This window comes from Mastigoproctus giganteus, chromosome 9 (assembly GCF_048544385.1).
Source record: "Mastigoproctus giganteus isolate SK-2022 chromosome 9, ASM4854438v1, whole genome shotgun sequence".
Lineage (NCBI taxonomy): Eukaryota > Metazoa > Arthropoda > Arachnida > Uropygi > Thelyphonidae > Mastigoproctus > Mastigoproctus giganteus.
This window is the reverse complement of record NC_143583.1, coordinates 116,330,161-116,357,271: the sequence shown is the minus strand read 5'-3', so window position 1 is coordinate 116,357,271 and position 27,111 is coordinate 116,330,161. Positions and strand designations below refer to the sequence as shown.

At 36.9% G+C, this 27,111-nt stretch overlaps 1 protein-coding gene across 3 annotated transcripts in view; it reads left to right on the top strand.

Annotated features, from left to right (window-relative positions):
- Positions 1-27,111, top strand: part of LOC150080668 (fibrillin-2-like) — a 1,460,049-nt gene that overhangs the window by 1,057,302 nt on the left and 375,636 nt on the right. For all 3 annotated transcript variants that reach the window (XM_090381969.1, XM_090381968.1, XM_090381967.1), the window contains exons 43-45: positions 9,615-9,743; positions 10,468-10,593; positions 25,241-25,363. In XM_090381969.1, the coding sequence (XP_090238095.1) occupies positions 9,615-9,743; positions 10,468-10,593; positions 25,241-25,363 (378 nt within the window). The remainder of the gene's footprint in view (positions 1-9,614; positions 9,744-10,467; positions 10,594-25,240; positions 25,364-27,111) is intronic.

Below are 27,111 nucleotides of genomic sequence, written 5' to 3'. Positions count from 1 at the left end.
TTTCCCCAATTTATACAGATGGCTCTAAATCAAATTCAAACGTTGGAGCAGCTGCAGTGTTTCCGAATACTGTTATTTCAGTATCCCTTCCATCTGAATTCAGCATCTTTTCAGCTGAAATATATGCAATTAAACTGGCCTTACAAAATCTCTGTGCTGATCGATCTTTAAAATCAGTTATTTACACCGATTCGCTTAGTTCAATCATGGCTTTATGTAATTTCTCAGATAAAGTTCACCCTGTTATAGAAGAAATATGAAGCATATTATTAAAAATTGAAGAACGCCATCAACAGGTCATCTTCTGTTGGATTCCAGCACATTCTGGTATTTTGGGCAATGAACTGGCTGATAAAGCCGCAAAAAATCCAACTAGCTTAGACTTAACTAATATCCCTGTTCCGCCATCAGACTTTGCATTAGCTATTCAAGCTGCATGCTTGTCGGAATGGACAAAAATCTGGCACTCTCAAACAAATAATAAATTCTTTCAATTTAAACACGATCCAAAAAATTGGCGCTCCAGTATCCGTACATCAAGACGAGAAGAAGTAGTCCTATCAAGGGCAAGAATAGGTCATACCCATCTAACCCATCTTTATTTACTTAGAGGAGACGATCCACCACAGTGTCCACATTGCTATATAAATCTGACTGTTAAACACATACTCATTGACTGCCCCTACTATAGACAAGACAGAGCATCAACCCTGCTATCACTGGTAAATCTTAATAAACCAATAACTTTAGAGAATCTCATTGGTGACAAGGCAAATATTTTCGAATTTTTCAACTTTCTGAAGCAGATTGGACTTTTTAATCTTTTCTGATTTTATAAAAATTTTTTGATTTCCCTATATAAAAAATGAATAGGCGCATTATAGCCATAGTAGCTTATGCGCCATTAAACGCCCATAACAACAACAACAACAACAACAACAACAACAACAACAACAACAACAACAACAACAACGTATCTTGTTAGTTAATTACAATTTGTGCATGCCGTTAAAAAAAAAAAGAGAAGGAATTATCTTCGAAACAAATGCCTCTTGAAGCATTTCTGAAGATGACAACTCTTTGTGCAACAAACCAATAATGAGTGCCGCGCCAACAATGAGTGATCAACAAGTGTGCATTTAGTCGATGATGAAGAATGAACATTCTTTAACATTTGTTAAGTCACATATAATTTCTTTAAATTATAATTTACTTGATTTTACAGGCTTTGTTTTTATTTCTTTGGATAAATCAATCATTATTTAAACATAAACTAATTTCATTGTTGAGTAGGTAACCCTTGTTTTTAACATTATGCCAATGGGAACAAATTCCCACTTCACGAGCCTGCGCTAGGAACGAATTAAGTCTTAAAGTCGGAAACTACCTGTATAGGAATTTTGCTAGTAGCGACAAGGAGATGATTATCCCTTTCTATAAGGCAATGAACCCGCCACACCTTGAGTACTGTTTACAGGTCTGGAAGCCTCATTTTACGAAGGATGTAGGGTTGCTAGAACGAGTACAGAGAAGGGCAACAAGATTGGTGATAGGAACAAAGGGTTGTGCTTATGAAGAAAGGCTTAAGTTGTGCAAGATACAGCATCTGGAGACTAGGCACCTGCGAGGTGATCTGATTGAGGTGTATAAGGCCTTGAATGGTTTGAGCAGGCTCAATGGTGAAGGATACTTCCACTTGCTCAGATAAAGAACCTGAGGGGCATAGATTCAAATTGAGGAAAGTCAGTTGTAGAATAGATGTGCAGAAGTTTGTCTTTAGCCAACAGGTAGTGATTGCTAGAACAGACTTCCATCTGTTGTTGTGGAAGTTGATAGCTTAAATTAATTTAAGGCTGAACTAGACAAACATTCGGAGTGACCGGATGGGTGGAATGGGATGTATTTTTTTTTTTTTTTTGGCTGATGCTGTATAAGTTTGCTTTCTTGCATCATATGCCCCTGCTAATGCTAATGTCAGATTTCTTAACAGTGATCTCAGAGAGTTTTTGAATTCTGTAAAGTGGGATCAACTGATGATGTTACCAATGCTGAATGAGAAGCCTTCAGGGACTTAATCTTGGAATGTACTAGGGTTTTCATACCAACTAAGAAATACTGTTCAAGGTTTAGACCTAAATGGATATTAGATGAATTAATGAGGCTCATGGCAGAGAAGAAAAATGCATGAGATGCATATAAATTATCAGGCGATACAGAAGCCTATGGCAGGTATAAGCTAGTCTGTAATCAAGTCACAAAGGAGATTAGGCAGATTATGAGAAATCATTGGTAAAGGATGGAAAGAAAAACAGCAGAGACTTCTTTAGTTATATAAACTCCAAAAGGAGGGGGATGAATCAGATTGGGCCACTTGATATCAATAGTTTGACTGTAGATGATCATTCTCAATAGCTGCCAAACTAAATGAGTATTTTGCATTTGCATTCACACAGGAGGAGTTATTCAAGGAGGAGTTGGCCAGATGTTTATCAATTCTCCTCCACAGGGCAAAGTGGAGGAGAAATTGTTGAAGTTAAACATAAGGAAGGCACCTCGGGGTGGATGGAGTCTATCCAGTTATATTAAAGGAGTCATTAAAGGAAGTAAGCAAACCCTTAGCCATAATTATGATAGCTTCCTTGGACCCAGGGGAGTTCCCTGTGGACTGGAGATATGCAAATGTATCACCAATTCACAAAGGGGGATCAAAAGGTGACACGAGTAATTAGAGACCTGTTAGTCTAACTTCTGTTCCAGGGAATATAATGGAGTCACTGGTTAAGGAAGAGATGCAGGATCATCTAGACAAGACTGCAGTTATAGTTCAGACACAGCATGGGTTTGTTAAGGGGAAGTCTTGTTTGACAAATTTGATTGGATACTATGATGTGGTGACAAACGAATTGGATGCAAGGAATAATTTTGATATCATATAAATAGCTTTTAGGAAAGCTTTAGATACCATGGCACCTGGAAGACTACTGTTCAAATTGGAGCAGCATGGCATTAAGGGTAAGTTGCTACAATGGATAAAAGAATGGTTGAGTGGGAAAAGACCAAGAGTGGTTATCAATGGACACTGCTCTTCATGAACTAATGTTATTAGTGGAGTCCCTCAGGGTTCAGTGTTGGACCCATTGTTGTTTTGTGTATTTGTCAATGATATTTATTTTTTTTATTTTTATTTATTTTTTTTTTTATGAAAACCCCAAACACGAAAGGTATCAAAACCTATAGTACTTAGTACCGTGCATGGGTTGAAGGAGAAGTATAGGGGAGGGGGATGCCGGAAACTTTGCTCTAGAGACTAAACATGGGTTTTACCACTTCAAGCCTCCAATAAGCAAAGTGGTGGTATTTCACCGGTTGATGAAAGTCATCTACCACCTATCAATGAAGGTGTATCAGGGTTAATATCTAAGTTTGCAGCCACTATGAAGATTGGCAAGGCTGTTAATGACAGTAATGATAGTATGCTACCGCAATAGGATCTGGAAAAGTTGAGCAGATGGGCCGAAAGGTGGAAACTGAAGTTGAACATTGAAAAATGTAAAGTACTGCATATGGGTAGTGGTAACCCCAGAGTACCGTATCAACTGGATGGGACTACACTCTGGGTAGTGGAGAATGAAAAGGAACTGGGGTTAATTTTGCAGTCAGATATGAAGTTTTCTGAACAGTGCAAAAAAGGCTGCAAGAGTAGCCAAGAGTAACTCATGGTGTCTTGTCAATGATATAGAAGAATTTTGCTAGCAGGGATAAAGGGATGATTGTTCCCTTGTATAAGGCAATGATCAGGCCAAACCTTGAGTCTGTATACAGGTCTGGAGGCCTCATTTTGGGAACGATGTAGAGCTCCTGGAACAAGTACAGAAAAGGGCAATGAGATTGGTGAATAGAACAAAAGGTTGGTATTACCAAAAAGGCTTAAGTTCTGCAAATTCTGGAAACTAGGAACCTGCAAGGTGATCTAATTGAGGTGTACAATTCCTTGAATGGATTGAGTTGAGCAAACTCAGTGCTAATGAGATTCTTGCTCCTGCTCGGATTACTCACCTTAGGGGATGCAAAATCAAATTGAGGAAAGACAATTGTAGAATAAATGTACGGAAATTTGCCTTTAGCCAGCAGGTGGTTCATGGTAGGAACAAACTTGCATCTTTCGTAGTGGAGGTCAGCAATTTAAATAAGTTCAAGGCAGAACTAGACAAACATTTGGATTGAATGGATGGGTGAAATTGGAAGGGTGTTTTTTTTTTTTTTTTGGCTGATGCTATATAAACTTGTTTTTTTGCATTATATGCTCTAGGTTAATTTTAAAGGTCTTACTTGTGCATAATCTCCCCTCTGCCATTTCCTGTTAGAGCCTTTGCAATTTGGAATCTCTTTTTGATCTTCCTCTGGTTTAAAATATCTATTAAACCTTACTGTCAAATTCATCTGTTGCCTCTATCTTTCTTCCAACTCCACTAATGACATAGAACTCTTAGACTTCCTTTCTTTGAAACTTTCCTAACAGCTAGGTAATTTTCCTTGTGATTTTAATGCTCATAACTTCAGCTGGCTTCTGTTTTTTAGTCTTACGTACCCAGCTTCTCGACATGCTAAAGATTTTGCAGTTATGAATGACTGCTTGTAGATTTCTCATATACCTGTCAGAATACCAAAAAATTCTTATCACACAGCCAATACTCTTGAATGTTTTCTCACAAACAACCCTTATAAGCGCATGGTTGAGGTGACTGGTTCTCTAGGCTCCTCAGATCACAACTTGGTGTTGGTTTCTTCTCTAATGGAGCCTTTCTCTTTCTTGTTTTCCTTTGAAAACAAGAAGGGAAATAGAGTGGCCTAGTAAATCAGAATGTCTTATAACTGGGGATTTTAACTTCCTACATATTGACTGGAACTTTTGGGTTGGTCACTCGCATACTAGCAAAACTTTTGTGGATTAATTGGATGATTGTTTTCTGCAGCAGCATGTTTGAGAGGCAACTAGAGAGGGGTAATACTCTTGATATGGTTATCAGCAGTGATTATTTGTGTATTAAGAATTTTTAGATAAAGGAACCATTAGGTGGCAGTGATCACAGTGTACTGATCTATCCTGATAATATCCTGACAAGATGACGTGAAAGATATAATTACCATCAGGGGTAAAGGCAAGGGTTTTTGCTTCCATAAAGGTGACTACAGTGATCTCAGACACTTTTTAAATTCTGTACAGTGGGTCTAACTGATGATGTTGCCAACAGCAAATTCTAAGTATTCTAAGCATACAAGGAATTAATTGTGGAAGCTACTAGGCTTTTCATACCGATTAAGAAATATTTTTCAAGGTTTTGACCAAAATGGTTGTCAAATGAATTAATGAGACTCGAGGCAAAGAAGAAAACTGCATGGGATGCATATAAATTATCAGGTGATACAGATGCCTACAGCAGATATAAGCTAGTCTGTAATCAAGTCACAGAGAAGATTAGACAAGCGAAGGCAGATTACGAGAAATCTTTGGCAGAGGATGCTAAGAAAAACAGCAAGGACTTCTTTACTTATATAAATTCTAATAGGAAGGGGATGGATCAGATTGAACCACTTGATATATGTATATCCTGCTCAGATAGCTAACAAACTGAATGAGTATTTTGCATATACATTCACACGTGAGGAGTTATTCAGGGAGGGGAATGCCAGAGGTGATTTAAACTCTGGCAGTGAGCCAGATGATTTTGTAATAACTGAGAGCAAAGTGGAGGAGAAATTGTTGAAGATAAACATCAGAAAGGCAACTGGGGTGAATGGGATCTATCCAGTTATATTAAAGGAGGCAGCAAAAGAAGTAAGCAAACCCTTAACCATAATTATTAGAGCATCCTTGAACTCAGGGGAAGTCCCCATGGACTGGAGATGTGCAAATGTGTCCAATTCACAAAGAGGGATCGAAGGATGACACGAGTAATTACAGACCAGTTAGTTTAACTTCTGTTCTGGGGAAAATAATGGAGTCACTGGTTAAAGAGTTTATACAGGATCACTTAGACAAGACAGCAGCAATAGTTCAGACACAGCATGGATTTGTTAAGTGGAAGTCTTCTCTGACCAATTTAATTGGATACTGTGATGTGGTTACAAAGGAACTGGATGCAAAAAATAATTTTGATATCATATACTTGGATTTCAGGAAAGCTTTTGACACTGTTGCGCATGGAAGGCTACTGCACAAATTGGAGCAATATGGTATTAAGGGTAAGTTGCTACAATGGATAAAAGGGTTGTTGAGTGGGACAAGACAGAGTGGTAATCAATGGACACTGCTCCTCATGGACTAATGTTATTAGTGTAGTCCCCATGGTTCGGTGTTGGGCTCACTGTTGTTTTGTATCTTTTTCAATGATATTGATGAAGGTATATCATGCTTAGTGTCGAAACCTGCAGATGATACAAAGGTTGTAGGGTTGTTAATTACAGTAATGGCAGTGTGCTACTGCAACAGGATCTAGAAAATTTGGGCAGATGGGCTGAGAAGTGGCAACTGAAGTTTAATATTGACAAATGCAAAGTAACTTTCCTTGTGATTTTTCAAAGTAACTTTCCTTATAAGTGCTGCATATGAGTAGAAGTAACCCCAGAGGAATGTACGATCTTTGTGGTACTACACTTATGGTGGAAAAAAATGAAAGAGACCTGGGAGTAATTGTGTAGTCAGATGTGAAGTTTTCTGATTAATGCAGACAGGCTGCCAGACCAGGTCATTGGGTTTTGTCAATGATATACAGGAATTTTGCTAGCAGGGAAAAGGAAGTGATTATCCCTTTGTATAAGGCAATGGTCAGGCCACACCTTGAGTACTGCTTACAGGTCCAGAGGCCTCATTTTAGGAAGAATGTATAGTTGCTAGAAGTACAGAGAAGGACAACAAGATTAGTGAGAGGAACAAACGGGTATGCTTACGAAGAAAGCTTAAGTTCTGCAAGTTGCAATATCTGGATACTAGGTACCTGTGAGGCGATCTGATTGAGATGTATAGGACCTTGAATGGGTTGAGCAGGCTCAATTCTGATGGGATTCTTCCTCTTGCTCAGATTACAAACCTGAGCAAGGGTGGTGAGGGGGAATGAAGGGGTCCTCTTGCTAAGAGAGGCTTAATATCTGTAAATTGCAGCGGCTGGAGACTAAGCACCTTGTGAGGTGATTTGATTGAGGTGTATAAGGCCTTGAATGGGTTGAGCACTCTGAATTCTGATGGTATTCTTCCGCTTGCTTAAATTAAGAACCTAAGGGGGCATATATTCAAATTGATGAAAGACAGCTGTAGAATATATTTGCGGAAATTTACCTTTAACCAGCGATGGTTAATTGTTGGAACAACTTCATCTGCCATTGTGGAAGTTGATAGCTTAAATAAATTCAAGGAGGAACTGGACAAACTTTTAGAGCGAATGGTTGTGTGAATTTTTTTTTTCTTTTTTTTTTTGGCTGATTCTACATAAGCTCATGTGCTTGGTTTCTTGAATCACATGCCTCTATTACTATTATGATGTTTGCTGAGTTCGTGTCAGTGAAAAAGTAAAATGCAAAAGACCTGATGTAATTGTGCAGTCAGATATGAAGTTCTCTGAGCAAAGCCGACGGGCTGCTGGGACTGCTCTTGGGGTATTTTCAATGATATACAGAAACTTTGATACCAGGGATAAGGAAGTGATGAGCTCATTGCATAAGACAGTGGTCTAGCCACATCTTGAGTACTGCATACAGGTCTCAAGGCCTCATTTTAGGAAGGTTGTAGAGCTGCTGGAATGAGTTCAGAGAAGGGCAACGAGATTTGTGAGCAGAACAAAGAAGTACTCTTACCAAGAAATGCTTCATTTATTCAAATTGCAGTGTCTGGTGACTAGACACTTGGAAGGTGATTTGATTGAGGTATTTAAGGCTTTGAATGTGAGCAAGCTCTATGCTGATATGATTCTTCCTCTTGCTCACACCACATGCATTAGGTGGGCACAAATTCAAATCGAGGAAGGACAGTTGCAGAACAGATATACAGAAATTTGCATTTAGCCAGCAGGTAGTTGATTGCTGGAACATCTGTTGTTGTGGAAGTTGATAGCTTAAATAAATTCAAGGAAGTACCTAACAAACTATTGGAGGAAATGAATAGGTGAAATGGGAAGTCATGGGTGTTTTTGTTTTGTTTTTTTTTGGCTGATACTGTAAAGCTTGCTTTCTTGCATTGTTTGCCCCTACTAATGCTAATGGTATACATAGTTTTGCTGATGTTAGCACATTGCATTCCACCTTCCAGTTTGAAAAGCCTTTTCCTGCACAAAAAACGTCAACATTTCAAATATCTGCTACCAGTCCCTTAAATGTTGATCTCCACTTAGTTATCCAGTGGGGCAAAGATAACTTAGTTAATTTCATTCCTTCAAAAACTCTGTTGACATTCATATTTGTAGAAAAGATCATATATCTCTATTGGAGATTACCCTGATTTTCTAATCTCTATTGGCATAAGCACGTCACAAATATTGCTTCCTCTGCATCTAAAAAAGTGGGTTTTGTCTTTTGCTCTTATCATTACTTTTCTTTTAAACAGTTACTCACTCTGTACAAATTTCGAATCTACCCTGTCATGGAATATTATTCCTGCATCGTGGGCAGTGCTCCCAAAAAACCTCTCTGAGGATTCTAGATTCCATTCAAAAGAGAGCAGTTAATTAATGACTCTTCTCTAACAAAGTCTCTTCACTCTCTGGCTCATAGATGTTCTGTTCTGCTGCTTGCCTTTTCTGTTGATATTTCCATCAACACTTTTTTTTTTAATTGGCTTCTATAATTCTTCCTTTCTCTTCCAAACCAGTCCAAACACATGCCGCAAGCAATCAGCATCCTTTTAGTATCCAACTTCAAGCTCACAGAACCAACTTTTCTTCTTCCTAATTTATTCCTTTAACTTCCATTTTCTGGAAGAACTTCCATTCATATGTATTTCCTGAAAATTGCAGTCCACAGAAATTCAAGTATAATATCAATTAGAATCTTCTTTCATATCATCAACCTTCAACATAGCATGATACTAAATTCTAATACCTTTTGTGCTTATTAAAAAAAAAAAAAAAAAAACTTTCTCAGACTTCTAGACTTCATTCAAAAGTGGGCAGTTAGGTTAATGACTGACCCATCGTTTACAAAGTTTGTTCACTGTCTGTCGCACAATGTCGCATTGTGCGACATTGTGCTAATGCGTGTGGTGTGAGCAAGAGGAAGAATCACATCAGCATAGAGCTTACTCACATTACCACAATGAAAAAAAAATGCAAAAAAAAAAAAAAAAAATTAAAAAGTATGTATTTTAACTATTAATGTAATCAAGCAAAAGCAAGCAAGTTAGAAGTAATCATTATTACTACACAACTTATCTTAGTGTTAGGTTGTTTTAGATATGATTCTTTCCTCTTATTTAATGTCTTTTTCATTTAACAAAATTTTCTTTAGTTTTTTTTTAATTTTAATAATTAAAAAAATTGGGAACTGCATACAATTCATATGCAATCAAATTGTTGGACTCCACCCTCATAATATTCTTATTTTTATTATTATTTTTTTTCCCCCTGCAGATGTTAATGAATGTGGTCAACTACCAGATGTGTGCCTAGGGAATTCCAACTGTGTCAATATTCCTGGCAGTTTTGAATGTCGCTGTCCTGATGGATACAGGCTCTCTCCAAGTCATAGGGACTGTTTAGGTGAGTACACTGTTACAGCTCTTGATGTTGGTGCACTCTGGTCATAGTTGTTGATATGCTATTAAATACAAAAAAAAAAAAAGGTAAAGAGAAATTATAGGCCTAAATCATCTGGAACTAATCCTTTCACTATGAAGACTATTCAGTTTCTCACTCTCTATTTTGATGTTTTACTCACTCACTCAAATGATTATTAGTAGTGCAAAATGATGCAAGAAATCAAGTTTATAAATCATCAGCCAAAAAAAAAGGAAGGTTTCCCCAAGAATCAACCATACATTGGATGAAGGCAAACTTCCACACGTCTATCCTGCAATCATCCTTCCTCAACTCAAATTTATGTCCCCTCATGTGTGTAGTCTCAGTAAGGGGAAGACATTTAGCTTGATAACACTATGGACTGTCATCACACTGAATAAAATTGAGAAAGATCATCATACTTAAGGTGTCATTGCTTTGTAGCTGGTCACTGTGTACAGTTCATAGTATCATATCCCTCCTGCTGGCACTTTACAGAAATATATTTTCGCATTATATTTATAATTATTTTACATTGCTTTACATCATATTTATAATTAAACATAACATAGCAAAAATGTGCATGTTTTATTTTTTCACTGTAGGCAAAAAAGTTGTAAATTAAAACAATGTCTTAACTGATGTGTGCAAATAATATTTCTTTGCATAATACTTTGTATTCAGACTTCTTTACCTTTTATTTCAGATATTGATGAGTGTCTTGAAAGGAGAGGTATTTGTCAGAATGGTAGATGTCATAATCTTCAAGGAAGTTTTCAGTGCTCATGTAGTCTTGGTTATTATCTGTCACCAGCTGGAGACCAATGCATTGGTATGCAACTGGTTAAATTGTTCACTTTTTTTTTTTTTTCTCTTTTCCATTAAAAATAGCATTTCAAGAAATATTTTCCAAATGATAATGATTTAATTTTTCATTATCTTCTTTAGTTATAAAATTGCCAGTCCATTTTAGAAAAAAGATTAACTTTAGTAATAGAGCTGGCACAAGGTAGAGAGTAGCTTTTTTTAAAGGACTGTGTCCTCCCCCACCCCACATTCACTTCTCCTGATCTTGCCCAGTTAATTAGTAACTTCTAAATGAATAAATCTCACAACTATTAACTTGATGCATTTTGAAAATTTTGCAAAAAAAAAAAAAAAAAATTAACCAACTTCTCAACATTTCATAGGGGCTCATAATTTGGGTATTGTTAGTTTTCATTTAATTAATTAAGTAACTCTAATTAATTAATATATAATTTACATATTCAATAATCCCATAGTCATATGGAAATTATATTGGATAAAATATAAGTATCATCCAAAAAGAAATAATAATAAAACTACCCACCGTATCCCTCCATCCCAAATAATTTTCTTCCTTAGTTTTATTCAAACTATCCACTCTAACAACATCAGATGGAAATTTCCCCCAACACTCAATCTATCTCTGGCTGAAAACAAATTTTCATACATCTCTCTCTCTTACAATCATCCTTTTTTGATTTAAATTTATGTCCCCTTATGCATATCATCTAAGTAAGAGTTAGGATACCATCCACATTTAATTTACTTGATCCATTTAAGCCCTTGAATACTTCAATCAGATCTCTTTGTAGGTGCCTAATTTCCAGATGCTTTCTTTCCCTGACTGTCTTGATACTATCCTTTGTATCTATTCCAACAGATACACATCGTAAAATAATAGGCTTGTCTACACTTCTCAGAAAACTTCATGTCAAATTGTACAATTACCCATAAGTCTTTTTCTTTCTCCATTACCGTAACATACCAATTACCACCCAATTGGTATGTTTTTCTGAGATTACTGTTTCCATATTCAATATTTTGCATTTCTCAATGTTAAACCACAGTTTTCATTTCTCAGCCCAACTGGCTAGTTTTTTTTTAGGTCTTGTTGCAGAATCATACCCTTATTTCATTAACCACTCCAACCTTCATATATTATAAGAAAACTTTTACATTAATTTTGATTGTCTTCATCAGTATCATTATCAAATATTGAAAACAATAAAGGGCCAAGGCACTGAACCCTTAGGGATTCCACTAATAACATTAGTCCAAGAAGAGCAGTGCCGTGTTAATAAACACTCTCTCTGCCTTTTGTAATTAAACCATCTGTTTATTCACAGCAATAACTTTCCCATAATGCCACACTGCTAAAATTTGTATAACAGTCTTTCATGTGGAACAGTATAAAAAGCTCTGCTGAAATATGTGTATGATCTTAGAATTATTTTTATGCATCCAGTTCCTTTGTTACTACATTATAGTAGTCAGATTGGTAAAACATGATTGTCCTTTAAAGAATCCATGCTGCAGTTGCTGTATAACTGTATTCTTCTTAAGATGGTTCTGCATTACAATTTTGATCACTGGTTCTATTATTTTCCATGGAACAGCAAACTCACATGTCTATAATTATTCACATCTCCCTTTGGTCCCCCTTTATGAACAGGGAAGACGTTTGCACATCTCCAATCCTCAGAGATCTTCCCTGCATCCAAGGATGCTTTTATAATTATGACTAAAGGTTTGCTTATGTCTTTTGCTGCTTCTTTTAGTATAACTGGAAAGATTCCATCATCCCGTGGCTTATTTACATTTATCGTCAATAGTTTTCACTTTCATTTTCCTCTCACTTATCACAAGATCATTTAGCTACCAGTTGTAAGTTGCTATACTTCTGGGATGCCCATCCATAAACACTTCTTCATGTATCAATGTAAATGCAAAATATTGATTCATTTTGCTATCAACCAGAACAGGATCATCAATAGTTGTGCTGTGCCTAGTGTGGTTCATTCCTTTCCTTCTAGTGTGATATATATGCAAAGAACGCTGCTACTTTTCTTCTCATTCCTAGACAAAGACTTCTTGTAATGTGCCTTAGCCTGTCTCACCCCACTTTCAACTTTGTTTGTATTTACTGTGTGTTTCTTTGTCCCCTGATAATTTATAATCATATCATGTAATTTTTTTTCTCTCTGACTGGTCTCATTAGTTCATCTGTCAACCATTTAGGTCTAAACCTTGAACAGTATCTCTTAGTTGGTATAAAAAGCTTGGTAGCTTCTAAAGTTATGTTCCTGAATGCTTCGCATTTAGAAATTGCATTTCGTAACATTAACAGTTGGTCCCACTTAATAGAATTTAATCTGGCAGTGGTAACACCTCCCACTTGTAACAAAAACAGTAGTGGAGCACCTGACATATGCCCATTTTATTTTCAATTTTGGAAAACATTTCATAGAATTTTTTTCAATTCTGCTCAAACATTGCCAATATTTAAATATTTTCTTAATGGATTGAAATACTTATTGTATGTATCTGTTTAAGTTTTAGAAAAATGTTAAAATTTTTAAAACAAGCTGTGTTTTTCACACCCTTTATTTTCAAAAAAAACAAAAAAAGGTATTAATTTTGATAAAAATTACAAACAAAAGTATTAGATAAAAAATAGAAGCATCAGTCTCTTAGGCTCTTCCATTTTTCAATTTAAAAGACTGTTAAGTGTGTAACATTCCTCCCTTTGCAGTGCATGTATTTCTGTTTATGTAAAAAAATATATTATTAAAAAATAAAAAATATATATTATGCATATTCAATACTATTAATTACTTACATTTTTTAGCTCATTTAAAAATTTATTTCAAATCTGTTGCCCTTCAAAACATGTAAAATTTGAAACTAATTATGTTGCTTTGTAGAGCTCACAAAGAGCTCACAAGCAGTATCATCATTTCAAGGGACACCAGTACTCGTGAACTCTGAAAAAGGGTCGTATTTCAAACATTAAATAAAATGTTGCTATCACAGCAAAAAATCAGAGGATATCTCGATATGCCCCAGTGAATACATTAAGTGAAATGAATAATGCTATGCTATGGCCCCCTCCCTCTATGGAATAAATAAGCAAACACAACAAACAAAATACAAATTTAGAGGTAGACTCCTACAATCAGTGAATCCAAAATGACATGCAAATATGCAACTCAAAATTAAGAAATCATAATAAAAGAGATTGAACTTAAATAAATAACTCAAGTGATTAAATTACTATCACTAATATAAATCAAATGATAGAATCAGTTAAAATGTAATGTAAAATCTGAGTGTCAGAAAAGGTGTTCAAATTAAACTGTAATGTTTACAATATGTTATTGCTAATAAAGGGAAAATAAAAATCTTTCTCTTAGATCACCTTCATCTTGAACAGTTTAGAATGTGTTTGGAGCTCATTTTTTATAATTTTTTTCTCAAATTCTACCCAAATTGCTACACTAGTCAAGATGAAGATGGTCTAAGAGAAAATGGTTTTTCCCCCCTCTTCGGCAGCAATAATAACCTGCCTAAATTTTTACTAATTTGTTATTCACAATTTTCATTTAATTACCTGCTTAGTTTTCACTCTTTCCTATCGTTGTTATTATTACAGCATTTGTAGAATTTTATGTAGAAGTTTTATTTAAAATTCTCTATAGAATTTTATTTATATCCCCCCCCCAATGAGGACCGAAGACAGAGTTTTAGTAGAACCCTAAAACGCTGCAATTTTTAAGGGTAGATTGATGTCATAATGCTTCAATAAATACATTTCATTTTAAAATACATTCACGTGATATGACATAGTACTTATGTGCCGTTTAATCTACACATATTGCCCCCTTTCCACACAGTGGACACTGATATTTCAGTATGTCACACAATTGCTGTTCCAGTTTATCCATTTCCTAGAAGTGGCATTATTAGTTTAGTTGGTTTCCTAGACTAGGTGGTAGTTAACTCTCATCAACCGGTGCAGTACCACCACTTTGCTTATTGGAGGCTTAAAGTGGTGGAACCCATGTTTAGTCTCCAGAGCTAAGTTCCAGTCAACCCTTCCCCATATCTTCCATCATGCAGTATGACCAAAGACTTTTGAAGTTATGATGAACATCATGGCGAGATTCATTCTTCCTTACATTTCGAAGGTACAGCTCTAAAATGGTGTTTGCAGGCCAGCCGCTAGTTAGTACACCGGGCCGAACCTATTGGTAACTCTTTAGGAGGCTTCCGGATCAGATAGTGTATAATCTTGTTACCTCTACTCTTCCAGATAGTGACTGGAGAGAGTCCCAGTAGTGTGTATGCGAGTGGCATTGTCGAGGCCACATTATATCAATGATCTAAGTATATTCTTACCATTTGTACGCCATATCCAAAAATTTTAATTACTTCATACAGCATGTCCCACCCCCACTTTTTTCTTACTATTGAATACACCACGAATTATCAAAATAATAGAGTAAACTTATCTGCGAAAAGATCTAAACCTCCCAAACACTTCCTAGTTCATTTCAAAAATATACATGGTCTTAATTCTAATCTCAACGATGTCCATTTCCATTTGCAGTCTGCCAAAATGTTCACAACTCCAGCTGGCTTCTGTTTTCTAGTCACACTGACCCAGCTGGTCGAGACGCTGACGCTTTAGCAATTTCTAATGACCTTGCACAGAATGTTCACTTACCTACAAGAATACCGGACAAACCCACCCATACAGTCAACACTCTTGATCTTTTTCTCACAAACAACCCTTCTCAGTAAACGGTCATAGTAAGTGGTCCTTTAGGTACCTCAGATCACAACTTGGTGATTGTCTCTTCTCCAATGGAGCCTTTGTCTCATGGCTATTCCCAACCTCGTGTTATTTGGCATTACCAGAATGCAAAATGGGATGACCTGCAAGATTTATATTCCTCTTTTCCATGGTCGGACTACTGTTTCAAAACTTTTGATGTCAACGTTTGCTCAGATCGTGTGTGAAATTATTCTTGTAGGAATGGAATCCTTTATTCAACACTCCACTCTAAAATCTCATCCTTTATCTAAACCTTGGTTTTCCAATAAATGTGCTAAGGCTGTTCAAGAGAAGAATGTTGCATATCGTAATTGGCTTGTTTCTAATTCTTCAGTTTCATTTCCTGCCTACACCAAAGCGCGCAACGATTATAAAGCAGTTATTAATCAGTCCAAACTAGAGTTTGACAGGCTAAGAGTAGAAAACTTGCTTCTTCCCCTAATGGTAGCCGAGCATTCTGGTCTCTTGCCAAAGCTGTTGGCCGCAACTTTTGTCCATCTCTGCTCCCACCTCTGTCCAAACCAGATGGTTCTGTTGTCACTTCAGCCAAGGATAAAGCTGACCTGCTAGCATCCCATATTTCTTCCAACTCATGTATTAATGATCTTGGTAAAACACCTCCCACCATTCCCAACACGCTCCATTCAATGTCTCCTTTGGGCTTCCATCAAAGGGATGTCAGAAGGATTTTGACGAATCTCGATGGTAAGAAAGCTCCAGGTCCTGATGGTATTTCTCCACTTGTTCTCCAAACCTGTGCTCCTGAACTTACTTCGTTCTTTGGCACATTTTTTCGCTTTCTTATTCCAAAGGTGTTTTTCCTTCTGCTTGGAAATTTGCTCATATCCAGCCAGTTCCTAAAAAGGGTGACAAATCTGTTCCATCCAATTATCGTCCCATTGCAATTACTTCTACTCTTTGTAAAATAATGTAGAAATCAATTAACTGCCAACTCTTAAACTACCCAGAAACCTTCCACCTGATCGATGATTGCCAGTATGGATTCCATCAGTGTCGATCCACTGGTGATATTCTGGCCTATGTTCCCCATTTATGGACAAATTCAATGGAAAAATTCGGTGAAACACAAGTAGTTGCTCTTGACATCTCAAAGGCTTTCGATCATGTTTGGCATAAAGATCTTCTAAACTAGCTTCCATCTTATGGTTTGCCAACTGTTTTTTGTAATTGGTTATCCAGTTTTCTTTCTGATTGCTCACTGAGGGTGATGGTAGATGGCTCTCTGTCTTCTAACTTCTCCACTAATTCTGGTGTCCCCCAAGGTTGAGTTCTTTCCCCCACTCTTTTCCTCTTTTATATTAATGACCTTCTTCCATTGACTGGAATTCCTATCCATAGTTTTGCCCATGATAGCACATTGCATTCCACTTTCCAATTTGAGAAACCTTGCCCTGCTCAATCAGCTTCAACTCCTCGAATATCCGCTACAAATTCCTTAAATGCTGATATCGAGGTAATTCTCCAGTGGGGCAAAGACAACTTAGTTGATTTCAATTCTTCTAAAACCCAGTGTTGTCTTATATCTGGCAAAAATAATTCTTCTACTCCTATGCTTATCTTTGGTGACACTCTGATTTCTAGGCAAAATGATATATCTCTTTTGGGGATTACCCTGACTTCTAATGTCTCTTGGCACAAGCACATTACAAATATTGCTTCCTCTGCATCTAAAAAACTTGGTTTTCTCTTTCGCTCTTGGCGTTACTTTTCTTCCACACAGCTGTTCACTCTGTACAAATCGCAAATCTGCCCTACCCTGGAATATTGTTCTCACTTCTCGGGCAGTGCCCCCAAAACCTCTCTCAGACTTCTAGATTCCATTCAGAAAAGGGCAGTTAGGTTAATTAATGACTCCTCTAACAGAGCCTCTACACCCTCTGTCTCATAGATGTACTGTTTTTTCTGCATGCCTTTTTTGCAGATACTTCCATGGGCACTGTTCTTCTCAATTGGCTTCTCTAATTCCCACTCTCTGTTTCAAAACAGTCCGAACACGTGCTGCCACCAGCCAACATCCATTTACTGTCCACCTTCAAACTCGCAGAACCAACTTTTCATCTTCCTCGTTTATTCATTCAACTGCTGTTTTCTGGAACAACTTTCCTTCATACATATTTCCTGAAAATTACAGTCTACAGGAGTTCAAATCTAATGTCAACAAATATCTTCTTTCGTCTTCTCAACCTCCAACCCAAGCATGGTACTAAGTACTATAGCTTCTAACTAATACCTCTCGTGTTTGGGGTTTTCATGAAAAAACACTGGCTATGAGAACAAAGAATGGAGATAAAGAATAGAATTTTTCATGTATGTGAATACAAAGAAGAAGGAAATGAATCAGATGATACCCATTGGTCTTATCTGTTTGGTAATTGATTCTCAGATAATTCTTATCTGATTCAAATTGTTCTGGGAAAATTTAGATAAAGCAGATGATGTTGCTGATGAATTGAAGAGGTACTTCACATCAATATTTACTGACAAAAGACCCTTCTTGGTGAAGAGAAGCTGTGTGAGTGAAGCTGCCACATGTAAAATTAAGGTTTTTGAAATTACAGGTGATAGTATAATTAGAAAAAATTTTGAGCCTAAAGGCAAGTAAAGCTTCTGGATTTGATGTAATTTTGGGGTAGGTCACTGAAAACTACTTTCGACTTAGCATTAGCATTAGTAGAGGCATATGATGCAAGAAAGCAAGCTTATTCAGCATCAGCCAAAAAAAAAAAAAAAAAAAAACCCTCTCCCATTTCACCCCTCCGTTCGTTCGAAATACCTGTCCAGTTGAGCTTTAAATTTGTTTAGGCTATCAACTTCAACAACAAGTGATGGAAGTCGGTTCCACCAACCAACCACCCGCTGGCCAAAGGCAAATTTCCGCACATCTATCCGACATCCGTCCTTCCTCAATTTGAATTTATGCCCTCTGAGGTGATTATTCTGAGAAAGATGAAGAATCCCATTGGCATTGAGCATGCTCAAACCAAAGCTTTATACACCTCTATCAGATCACCTCGCCGGTGCCTAGTCTCCAGACTCTGTAATTTGCAAAACTTAAGCCTTTCTTCGTAAGAGCAACCCTTTGTTCCATTTACTAATCTTGTTGCCCTTCTCTGTACCTGTTCCAGCAGCTCTACATCCTTCTTGAAATGAGGCCTCCAGACCTGTATACAGTACTCAAGATGTGGCCTAACCATTGCCTTATACAAGGGAATAATCACCTCCTTATCCCTGCTAGAAAAATTCCTGTATATCATTGACAAGACACCATGAGCTACTCTTGCAGCTCGTCTGCACTGCTCAGAGAACTTCATATCTGCCTGCACAATTACCCCCAGGTCCTTTTCATTCTCCACCACTGTCAGTGTAGTACCGCAGAGTTGATACATTGCTCTGGGGTTACTGTTACCCATATGTAGTACTTTACATTTGTCAATGTTAAACTTCATTTGCCACCTCTCAGCCCATCTGTTCAACCTTTCCAGATCCTGTTGCAGCAGCATAGCGTCAGTAGTGTCCTTAACAATCCTGCCAACCTTTGTATCATCTGCAAACTTAGACATTAAACTTGATATCCCATCATCAATATCATTCATAAACACCGAAAACAACAATGGACCCAACACTGAACCTTGAGGAACTCCACTAATAACATTAGTCCACGTTGAACAGTGTCCATTGATTACCACTCTCTGTCTTCTGCCACTCAACCATCCCCTTATCCATAGCAGCAATTTGCCTCCAATGCCACACTGCTCCAATTTGTGCAGCAGTCTTCCATGTGCAACAGTATCAAAAGCCTTTCTAAGATCCAAATATATAATATCAAAGTTATTCCCTGCATCCAGTTCTTTTGTGACTACATCATAGTATCCAATCAAATTGGTCAGGCAAGACCTGCCCTTAACAAAACCATGCTGCATCTGAGCTGTAACTGAATTCTTGTCTACATGATACTGCAGTGCTTCTTTAACCAGTGCCTCCATTAATTTACCTGGAACAGAAGTTAAACTAACAGGTCTATAATTACTTGTGTCAGCCTTTGATCCTCCTTTGTGAATTGGGGTTACATTTGCACATCTCCAGTCTATGGGTACCTGCCCTGAGTCCAAAGAAGCTCTCATAATTATGGCTAGGAGTTTGCATACTTCCTTTGCTGCCTCCTTTAATATAACTGGATAGATCCCATCCACCCCAGGTGCCTTTTTTATGTTTATCCTCAACAATCTCTCCTCCACTTTCCTCTCAGTTATTACAAAATCATCCAGCTCACTGCCAATGTTTACTTTACCTACATCATTCTCCTTCCTGAATAACTCCTCATGCGTGAATGTAGATTCAAAATACTCGTTTAGATTGTTAGCCACCTGAGCAGGATCCTCAACTGTTGAACCATCAATATCCAGTGGACCAATCTGATTCATCCCTTTCCTTCTCGAGTTCAAGTATGTAAAGAACTCCTTTCTGTTTTTCTTTGCATCCTTTGCCAAGGATTTTTCGTAGTCCGCCTTTGCCTGCCTAATCTCCTTTGTGACTTGGTTACAGACCAACTTATATCTATCGTAGGCTTCCATGTCACCCATTAATTTGTATGTATCCCATGCATTTTTCTTCTCTGCCACATGTCTCATTAGTCCATCTGACAACCATTTAGGCCTAAACCTTGAACAATATTTCTTAGTTGGTATGTAAAGCCTGGTAGCCACCAAGATTAGTTCCTTGAATGCTTCCCATTTTGAGTTTGCTGTTGGTAACATCATCAGTTGGTCCCACTGTATAGAATTTAAATACTGTCTCAGACCATCATAGTCGCCTTTACGAAAACAAAAACCCTTCCCTTTACCTCTGATGGTAGTTACCTCCTTGAGTAAATCCCACTTCAACACACTGTGATCACTGCCACCTAGTGGTTCATTTATCTGCAGGTTCTTAATGCATGAAGAATCACTACTGATAATCAGATCAAGAGTATTGCTCCCTCTTGTTGCCTCACGAACATGCTGATGTAGAAAACAATCATCCAATAAATCCACAAAAGCCTTGCTAGTGTGCGAGTGACCAACCCACAAATTCCAGTCAGTATCTGGGAAATTAAAATCCCCCATTATAAGACTCTCTGATTTACTGGCCCACTCTATTTCCCTGTACAATATATTATTATACTCATCAGAGTCATTAGGCCTATAGCACACTCCTACTCTCAATTTTGATTTCCCTATGCTTATGTCACACCAAACTGACTCGACACTGCCCTGTCCATCGATGTCAACTGGCTTCACTTCCTTTGACTTTATGTGTTTCTTAATTAATAGCATAACCCCTCCTCCCCTCCTGTCCTGTCTATCCTTTCTATATACATTGTATTCCCCAAATTCCAGTTCCGCATTACTTATATCTGTGTGACACCACGTCTCTGATATCCCAACAATATCTGCCTTTGATGTTTTGAGCAATAACTCAAATTCATCAAATTTATTTACCAAACTCCTAGCATTGGTGTACACGCAGGTATACATGCACCTGTTTCTATTCTTAGCTACCCTAACACAACCCATGTGTTTACTTGTAACGCAATGACTACCAGCAGTCTCTGAAATATCCTGCATCTTGTTTTTCAGACTTCTGCTCATTTGAATAGAAGCAGTGCAAGAATCACTTCCACCTCTGCCAGTGGCTACTGTTAATCTATTAGTCCTTGTATCCCCCCCAACTAGCAGTTTTCCGACCCACCTAACACTGCCTCAACAGCATTAGCAAAAATTCTTGCACCCTTTCTATTTAAGTGTATCCCATCCCTGTAGAAGCAATCTCTCCGGTTAACAAGTACAGTCCAGGCTGAAAAAAATTCTACCCCTTGAGCCTTGCACAATCCCTCCAGGGCCGAATTGATCGACAAGGCTCTCATCATATACTCCCTCCTATCGTGTCTGGGCATAATTGCAGACACTTTCAAGTTCAACCCTAATTCACGGCTTTTTTTCAACAGTGACCTGTACTTGCTAAGTAATTCCGCCGGTCTCCTACTCTTAATATCATTAGTGCCAACGTGTACAACTATATCACCTTTTGTGCCCTTAAAAGATGATATCCGCTCTACAACGTCATCAACCTTTGCCCCTGGCAGACATACCCTGGTCCTATTCCACCTATCCTTTTTACAAAGCATGTTCCCCGTTTCCCTGACAATAGAGTCACCAACAACTACTAGTTCCTGTGGGACCAGCGCATTCTGCCTAGGGGGCTGCCTCTGTGTTGCCTGATGACCAAGTGCAAGCTCTGGCGTTGATGTGGGCAGCTGAGAGCTTGATGGGCCCCTCAATTTATTTCCTTCGAGGGCATCCACCCTGTCCTTCAAGGTCTCATAAAGGCCCATAACAACGCTGAGTTGTCGCCTGATTTCCTTGCACTCCTTACATCGTGCACACACAAAGACATCCCCCTTGGCAGTATCATGTCCCGTACCCGACTGATCCGCAAACATCAAGCAAACAGTGCATTTTAATAGACTGTGATTCAGAGGGCAACTGCCCCCCTCAGTTCTCCCCTGAACCACAGCACTCCCATTAGCTTGAGCCTTTTGCTTTGCTGCTCTGGTCAGAGTCATGATTCCAATTTAATTCAATAAAATTTAAAACAAAAATTAAATCCTTAAGTTATATCCCAAAACAGTTATGTTATATATATATATATTTTTTTTTTCGGTATCTAGTGTTCCCTTTATACAACTTCCGTATCACGTGTACCACTATAGTTATGTATTAATTATTTGTTACGATTATGTCGTTATATATATATAGAGTTAAAAATACAATTTAATTAACAATAAAGTTTATCAAGATTAATAGATTTACTGATTAATTGACAATATTATATTATGCAGTACACTACACTAAGCTTATGCTATCGTGTAAAAATGGCGGGAATTCACGAACGGTATTTCTACGGACTCGTAAGTATTGATTAGCTTCGAAATCTCGCTATCTCAATTTAGAATAAACTAAGGATCCTGACTAGGTCTATAATCTACTTATAGAAGATAATTTGATATAACAATTTAATTAATCCACTAATAAATTAATAGAGTTAATAAATCGACTAAATTTGGTTAAAAGACCTCTCGTTCAATTTGTGACACGTGGATTTGATACCGTTACCGATACTAAGTAATATCTACGAAATCTCTGTCTAAGTTAAACTTTAAACTAAGTATCGTAACTAGGAATATAAAGCTACTCTAGAAAATAAGTTAATATGACAATTTAAACTAATAAAGCAGAAAATAAATCAGGAAAAACTTCTCTGTTTGAAGAGCTTTAAGGAGCAATGTCTGCACAGGCTGACTTGGGAGAGATTCATTCAGATTGAGCAAGTGCCAGCATATCACCAATGCATAAGTGGTTCTGAGTACGAAGTATGACTTCAATTCTTCTAAGTATGAAGTATGACTTCAGTGGTAGGGAAAATCTTGAAGGCAATGATTAAGTATGCAATCCAGAAACATTTAGATAGAAATTATTATGAAGGATACATGACATGGTTTTGTTAAGGGAAAATCATATTTAACTAACCTGGTTAGCTATTTACTCATCATGTAGGAAACAATTTAAACAAAGTTTATTTCAATTTTAGTTAGGTATTTGACTCAGTTGCTGTATAAGCTGGATTCTAAGATGAATCACACAGTTGCTGCTGGTCGGCAGAAGGCAGAGGGTTGTCATTAATGGATATTCTTGAGATTTGTGTAATATCAGAAGTGAGACCCATCCAAGGAATGGCTCTTGAACCACTGTTGTTTATGATTTTCATAAATAACATTGATGAAAGGATAGATGGCATGATGTTGTAATTTACAGATGATGTAAAGTGTGAGAGAGTGGTTAATAACATCCTGAAGGAGTGGCAAGCAGCACTATTTCAGGTTGATTTGAATAGGGTTTAAGGATGGTCAGAAAAGTGGCAGCCATATTTTTGTACACTTATTTTTTATTCATTTGTTATACATTTTTATACATTTATTTTTTATACACTTTATATATTTTTTTATACACTTGGTAGATTGAACTCAAATCAGTAGAAAAGAAAGGGTTGTGGGAATCATGATACAGGTGGATATGAAGTTCTCTGAGCCGTGTTTGTTTGTTTGTTATTTGGTTTTTAGGAGCATTAGCAACTAAGGCCATATTGCTCCTCTGAGCAGTGTAAACTAGCAGCCAGGAAAACTCATAGTGCCTATCAATGATTTTTCAAACAATAGCCTGTAGAGAAAGAAGCTTATAATCCCACTGTATAAGGCAATTTTAAGTCTGCACTTGGAATACAGCGTCTAAGTATGGAGACTATATCTAAAAAAGGATATCGGGCTTCTTGAAAGTGTCAAGATATGGTTGCCCATACCTTGACAACCCTCATTAGCATTAGCACCAGCATATGATGCAAGAAAGCAAGCTTATCCAGCATCAGCCAAAAAAAAAGAATCCTTCCCATTTCATCCATCCATTTGCTCCAATGTTTGTCTAGTTCTGCCTTGAATTTATTTAAGTTGTCAACTTCTACAATGACAGATGGAAGTTTGTTCCAGCAATCAACCACCCACTGGCTAAAGGCAAACTTCTGTACATCTATTCTACAACTGTCTTTTCTCAATTTTAATTTATGTCCCCTCAGGTGATTAATCTGGGCAAGAGGAAGAATTTCGTCAGCATTGAGCATGCTCAAACCATTCAAGGCTTTATACACTTCAATCAGATCATCTCGTAGATGCCTAGTCACCAGACACTGTAATTTGCAAATCTTAAGCCTTTCTTCATAAGAGCAACCCTTTGTTCCATTCACTAATCTTGTCATCCTTCTCTGTACTCGTTCCAACAGCTCTACATCTTTCCTAAAATGAGGCCTCCAGATACAGTACTCAAGGTGTGGTCTGACCAGTGCCGTATACAAGGGGATAATCACCTCCTTTTCCCTGCTAGAAAAATTCCTGTATATCATCGACAAGACACCATGACCTAGTCTTGCAGACCATCTCCACCACTCAGAAAACTTCAAATCAGACTGCACAATTACCCCCAGGTCCTTTTCATTCTCTATCATCCTGAGTGTAGTACCACACAGTTGATACATTACTCTGGGGTTATTGCTACCCATATGTAGTATTTTACATTTTTGTCAATGTTAAACTTCATTTGCCACCTCTCAGCCCATCTGCTCAACTTTTCTAGATCCTGTTGCAGCAGCATACTGTCATTAGTGTCATTAACAACCCTGCCAGCCTTCGTATCGTTTGCATACTTGAACATTAAGCCTGATATACCATCATCATCAGTATCATTAATAAATGCAGAAAACAACAATGGACCCAACGCTGAACTCTGAGGGACTCCACTAATAAAATTAGTCCATGAAGAGTAGTGTCCATTGATTACCATTGGACACTACTGTTCCATTGATGGTTGAGTGGGAGAAGACTCTCTGTCTTCTCCCACTCAACCATCCCTTTATCCATAGCAGCAATTTGCCTCCAATGCCACACTGCTCCAATTTGTACAAAAGCAAGGATATCTGTTAAGAAACAATGATGAATTGGTATACTCTAAGCAGAATTAAAAAAATCTAAAACTTTTTTTTCCAAATACAAAAAATAAATTCGATCACCTGCCAGATGCCCACTCTGCGCATTTCAAGAAACATGGGCACCACCAGTGGTGAATCATAGACAGTCATAGTTAGTTAGCCTGTTATTTTATGAATCAATTCTGTATCATATTTTATTTATTTATATTTATTAATAATATTAAATTAATTTTATTAATCTGCAAAGATACTGATGAATGTAGCCGTAGCCCTGGTATATGCTCTAATGGTACGTGTGAGAATACTGCAGGATCATACAGCTGCATCTGTCACCAAGGCTTTCATCTATTATCAAGTGGAGATTGTTCTGGTAAGTATTTTTATTTATACAATAAATATAGATATTATTTTTTACCATATTATGGATACTGTAGTGGTAGCAACAATGCAACAAAGCTTAATTTTTTTTATTAAAAATTAATCTTAAAATTGTCAAATTAGATTGGCTGTGACATCATATTTAAAATTTATTGGGTGGATAGTCCAATATAGCATGTATCCTGATGGAGGCCATGAAACACAAAAAAATATTAAACTACATATACAAATATATTATATATTATATTTTATATTCTTATATACATTCATTCATACTGCACACACACACACACACACACACACACACACACACACACACACACACACACACACACACACACACACACACACACACACACACACACATGCAGTATATTTTAGGTTTTTTTTATAGGCATTCCTGTATCTTTCCTTATTATTAATGGGATTGTTGTCTAATGCTAATGCAAAAACAGCTTATTTTATTGCTAGGTCCCAGGTACCGCCTTTCATGTATTCATATGTTATCACAGGTTGGGAACACTGCAATATAGATGTCGAAGCAGAAGTCAAGAAAGAGTTAATGTGACCAATTATAAATTGATCTTTATGTAATATGTGTTGCTCAGTGGTAAACTTTATTGGATATTTATCATATGTGTTTTAAAGATGTTTTCTAGTGTTCTTTTATCACCAATGCTGAATATCTCCAGAACCAGAATCATAACATACAGTCTGTAACTTATTCCCTTCATTAAATTAATTTTGTAGTGAAGAACCATTCTTATCCTATTAAACCTCCACAAAGTATGCCTTTTCACTGTCACATTGAATTGACTCTTGTTAAATTGTTAAATATTCAATCTTGCTTCTTCTCTAGCATCATTAATTAAACTTTTTAGGTACATTTGCATATATATATATATATATATATATATATATATATGCATGGGCAGATACGATGTTAATCATTATATCTGCCCATTGAGCTGCATCTGACAGGGGGACTCCCAGTGGATAGATTTTCATGAAATTTTGTATTAGGTCCTGTTAAAAATATTTGTCGAGCCAAACCAAATTGAACAATTTGGTTTGGAATCCAGCAAATTATTATTTCTGTTTTTTCATATAATTTATATGGAAAAAAGGAATTAATTGATTAAATGTAGTTTTAATGCAGTATTGTTTGCCTTAGACAGTCTGTGCATGTTTTGTGTGTATTGTTATGCAAAACTTGTAAATGTGATGCTACTTATAAAGAGATACTTATATGCAGTGAGAAAAGAAACTTAAAAAAACAGAGTAATGTGGAGGAGAGTAATAAATATTATACAGTTGAGTTAAACTAAATGGCTAAGTTTAAAGAATGTAAACTGTAGGGTTTTATTAAGTGTTCTATAAAGTTAATATCTTAACAATTAATTGATAAGGAGATAATTATATTTACTTTCATTTCATAATTTCATAATAATTATTACAGTTATTTCTAATGTTAGGATTGTAGCGGAAAAAAAAAAAAAAAAAAATCACCTTATTTAAATTATCATACTTGTGCAAATTTTGAGTTCAGGGGGATTGTATCACAAACGTTTGCTAAATATTAAGCATCCAATGACAAATCTTGAAGTATTTCTCCCTGATTTAATCATAAAAATGTTGGGTGGGCATGACAACAAAATAAAATGAATTGAAACTGTACATCAAAGTGATTAAATTTAAGTATGCTGAAGCTCTGATGGAATTCCTTTTCCCTTTCATAAG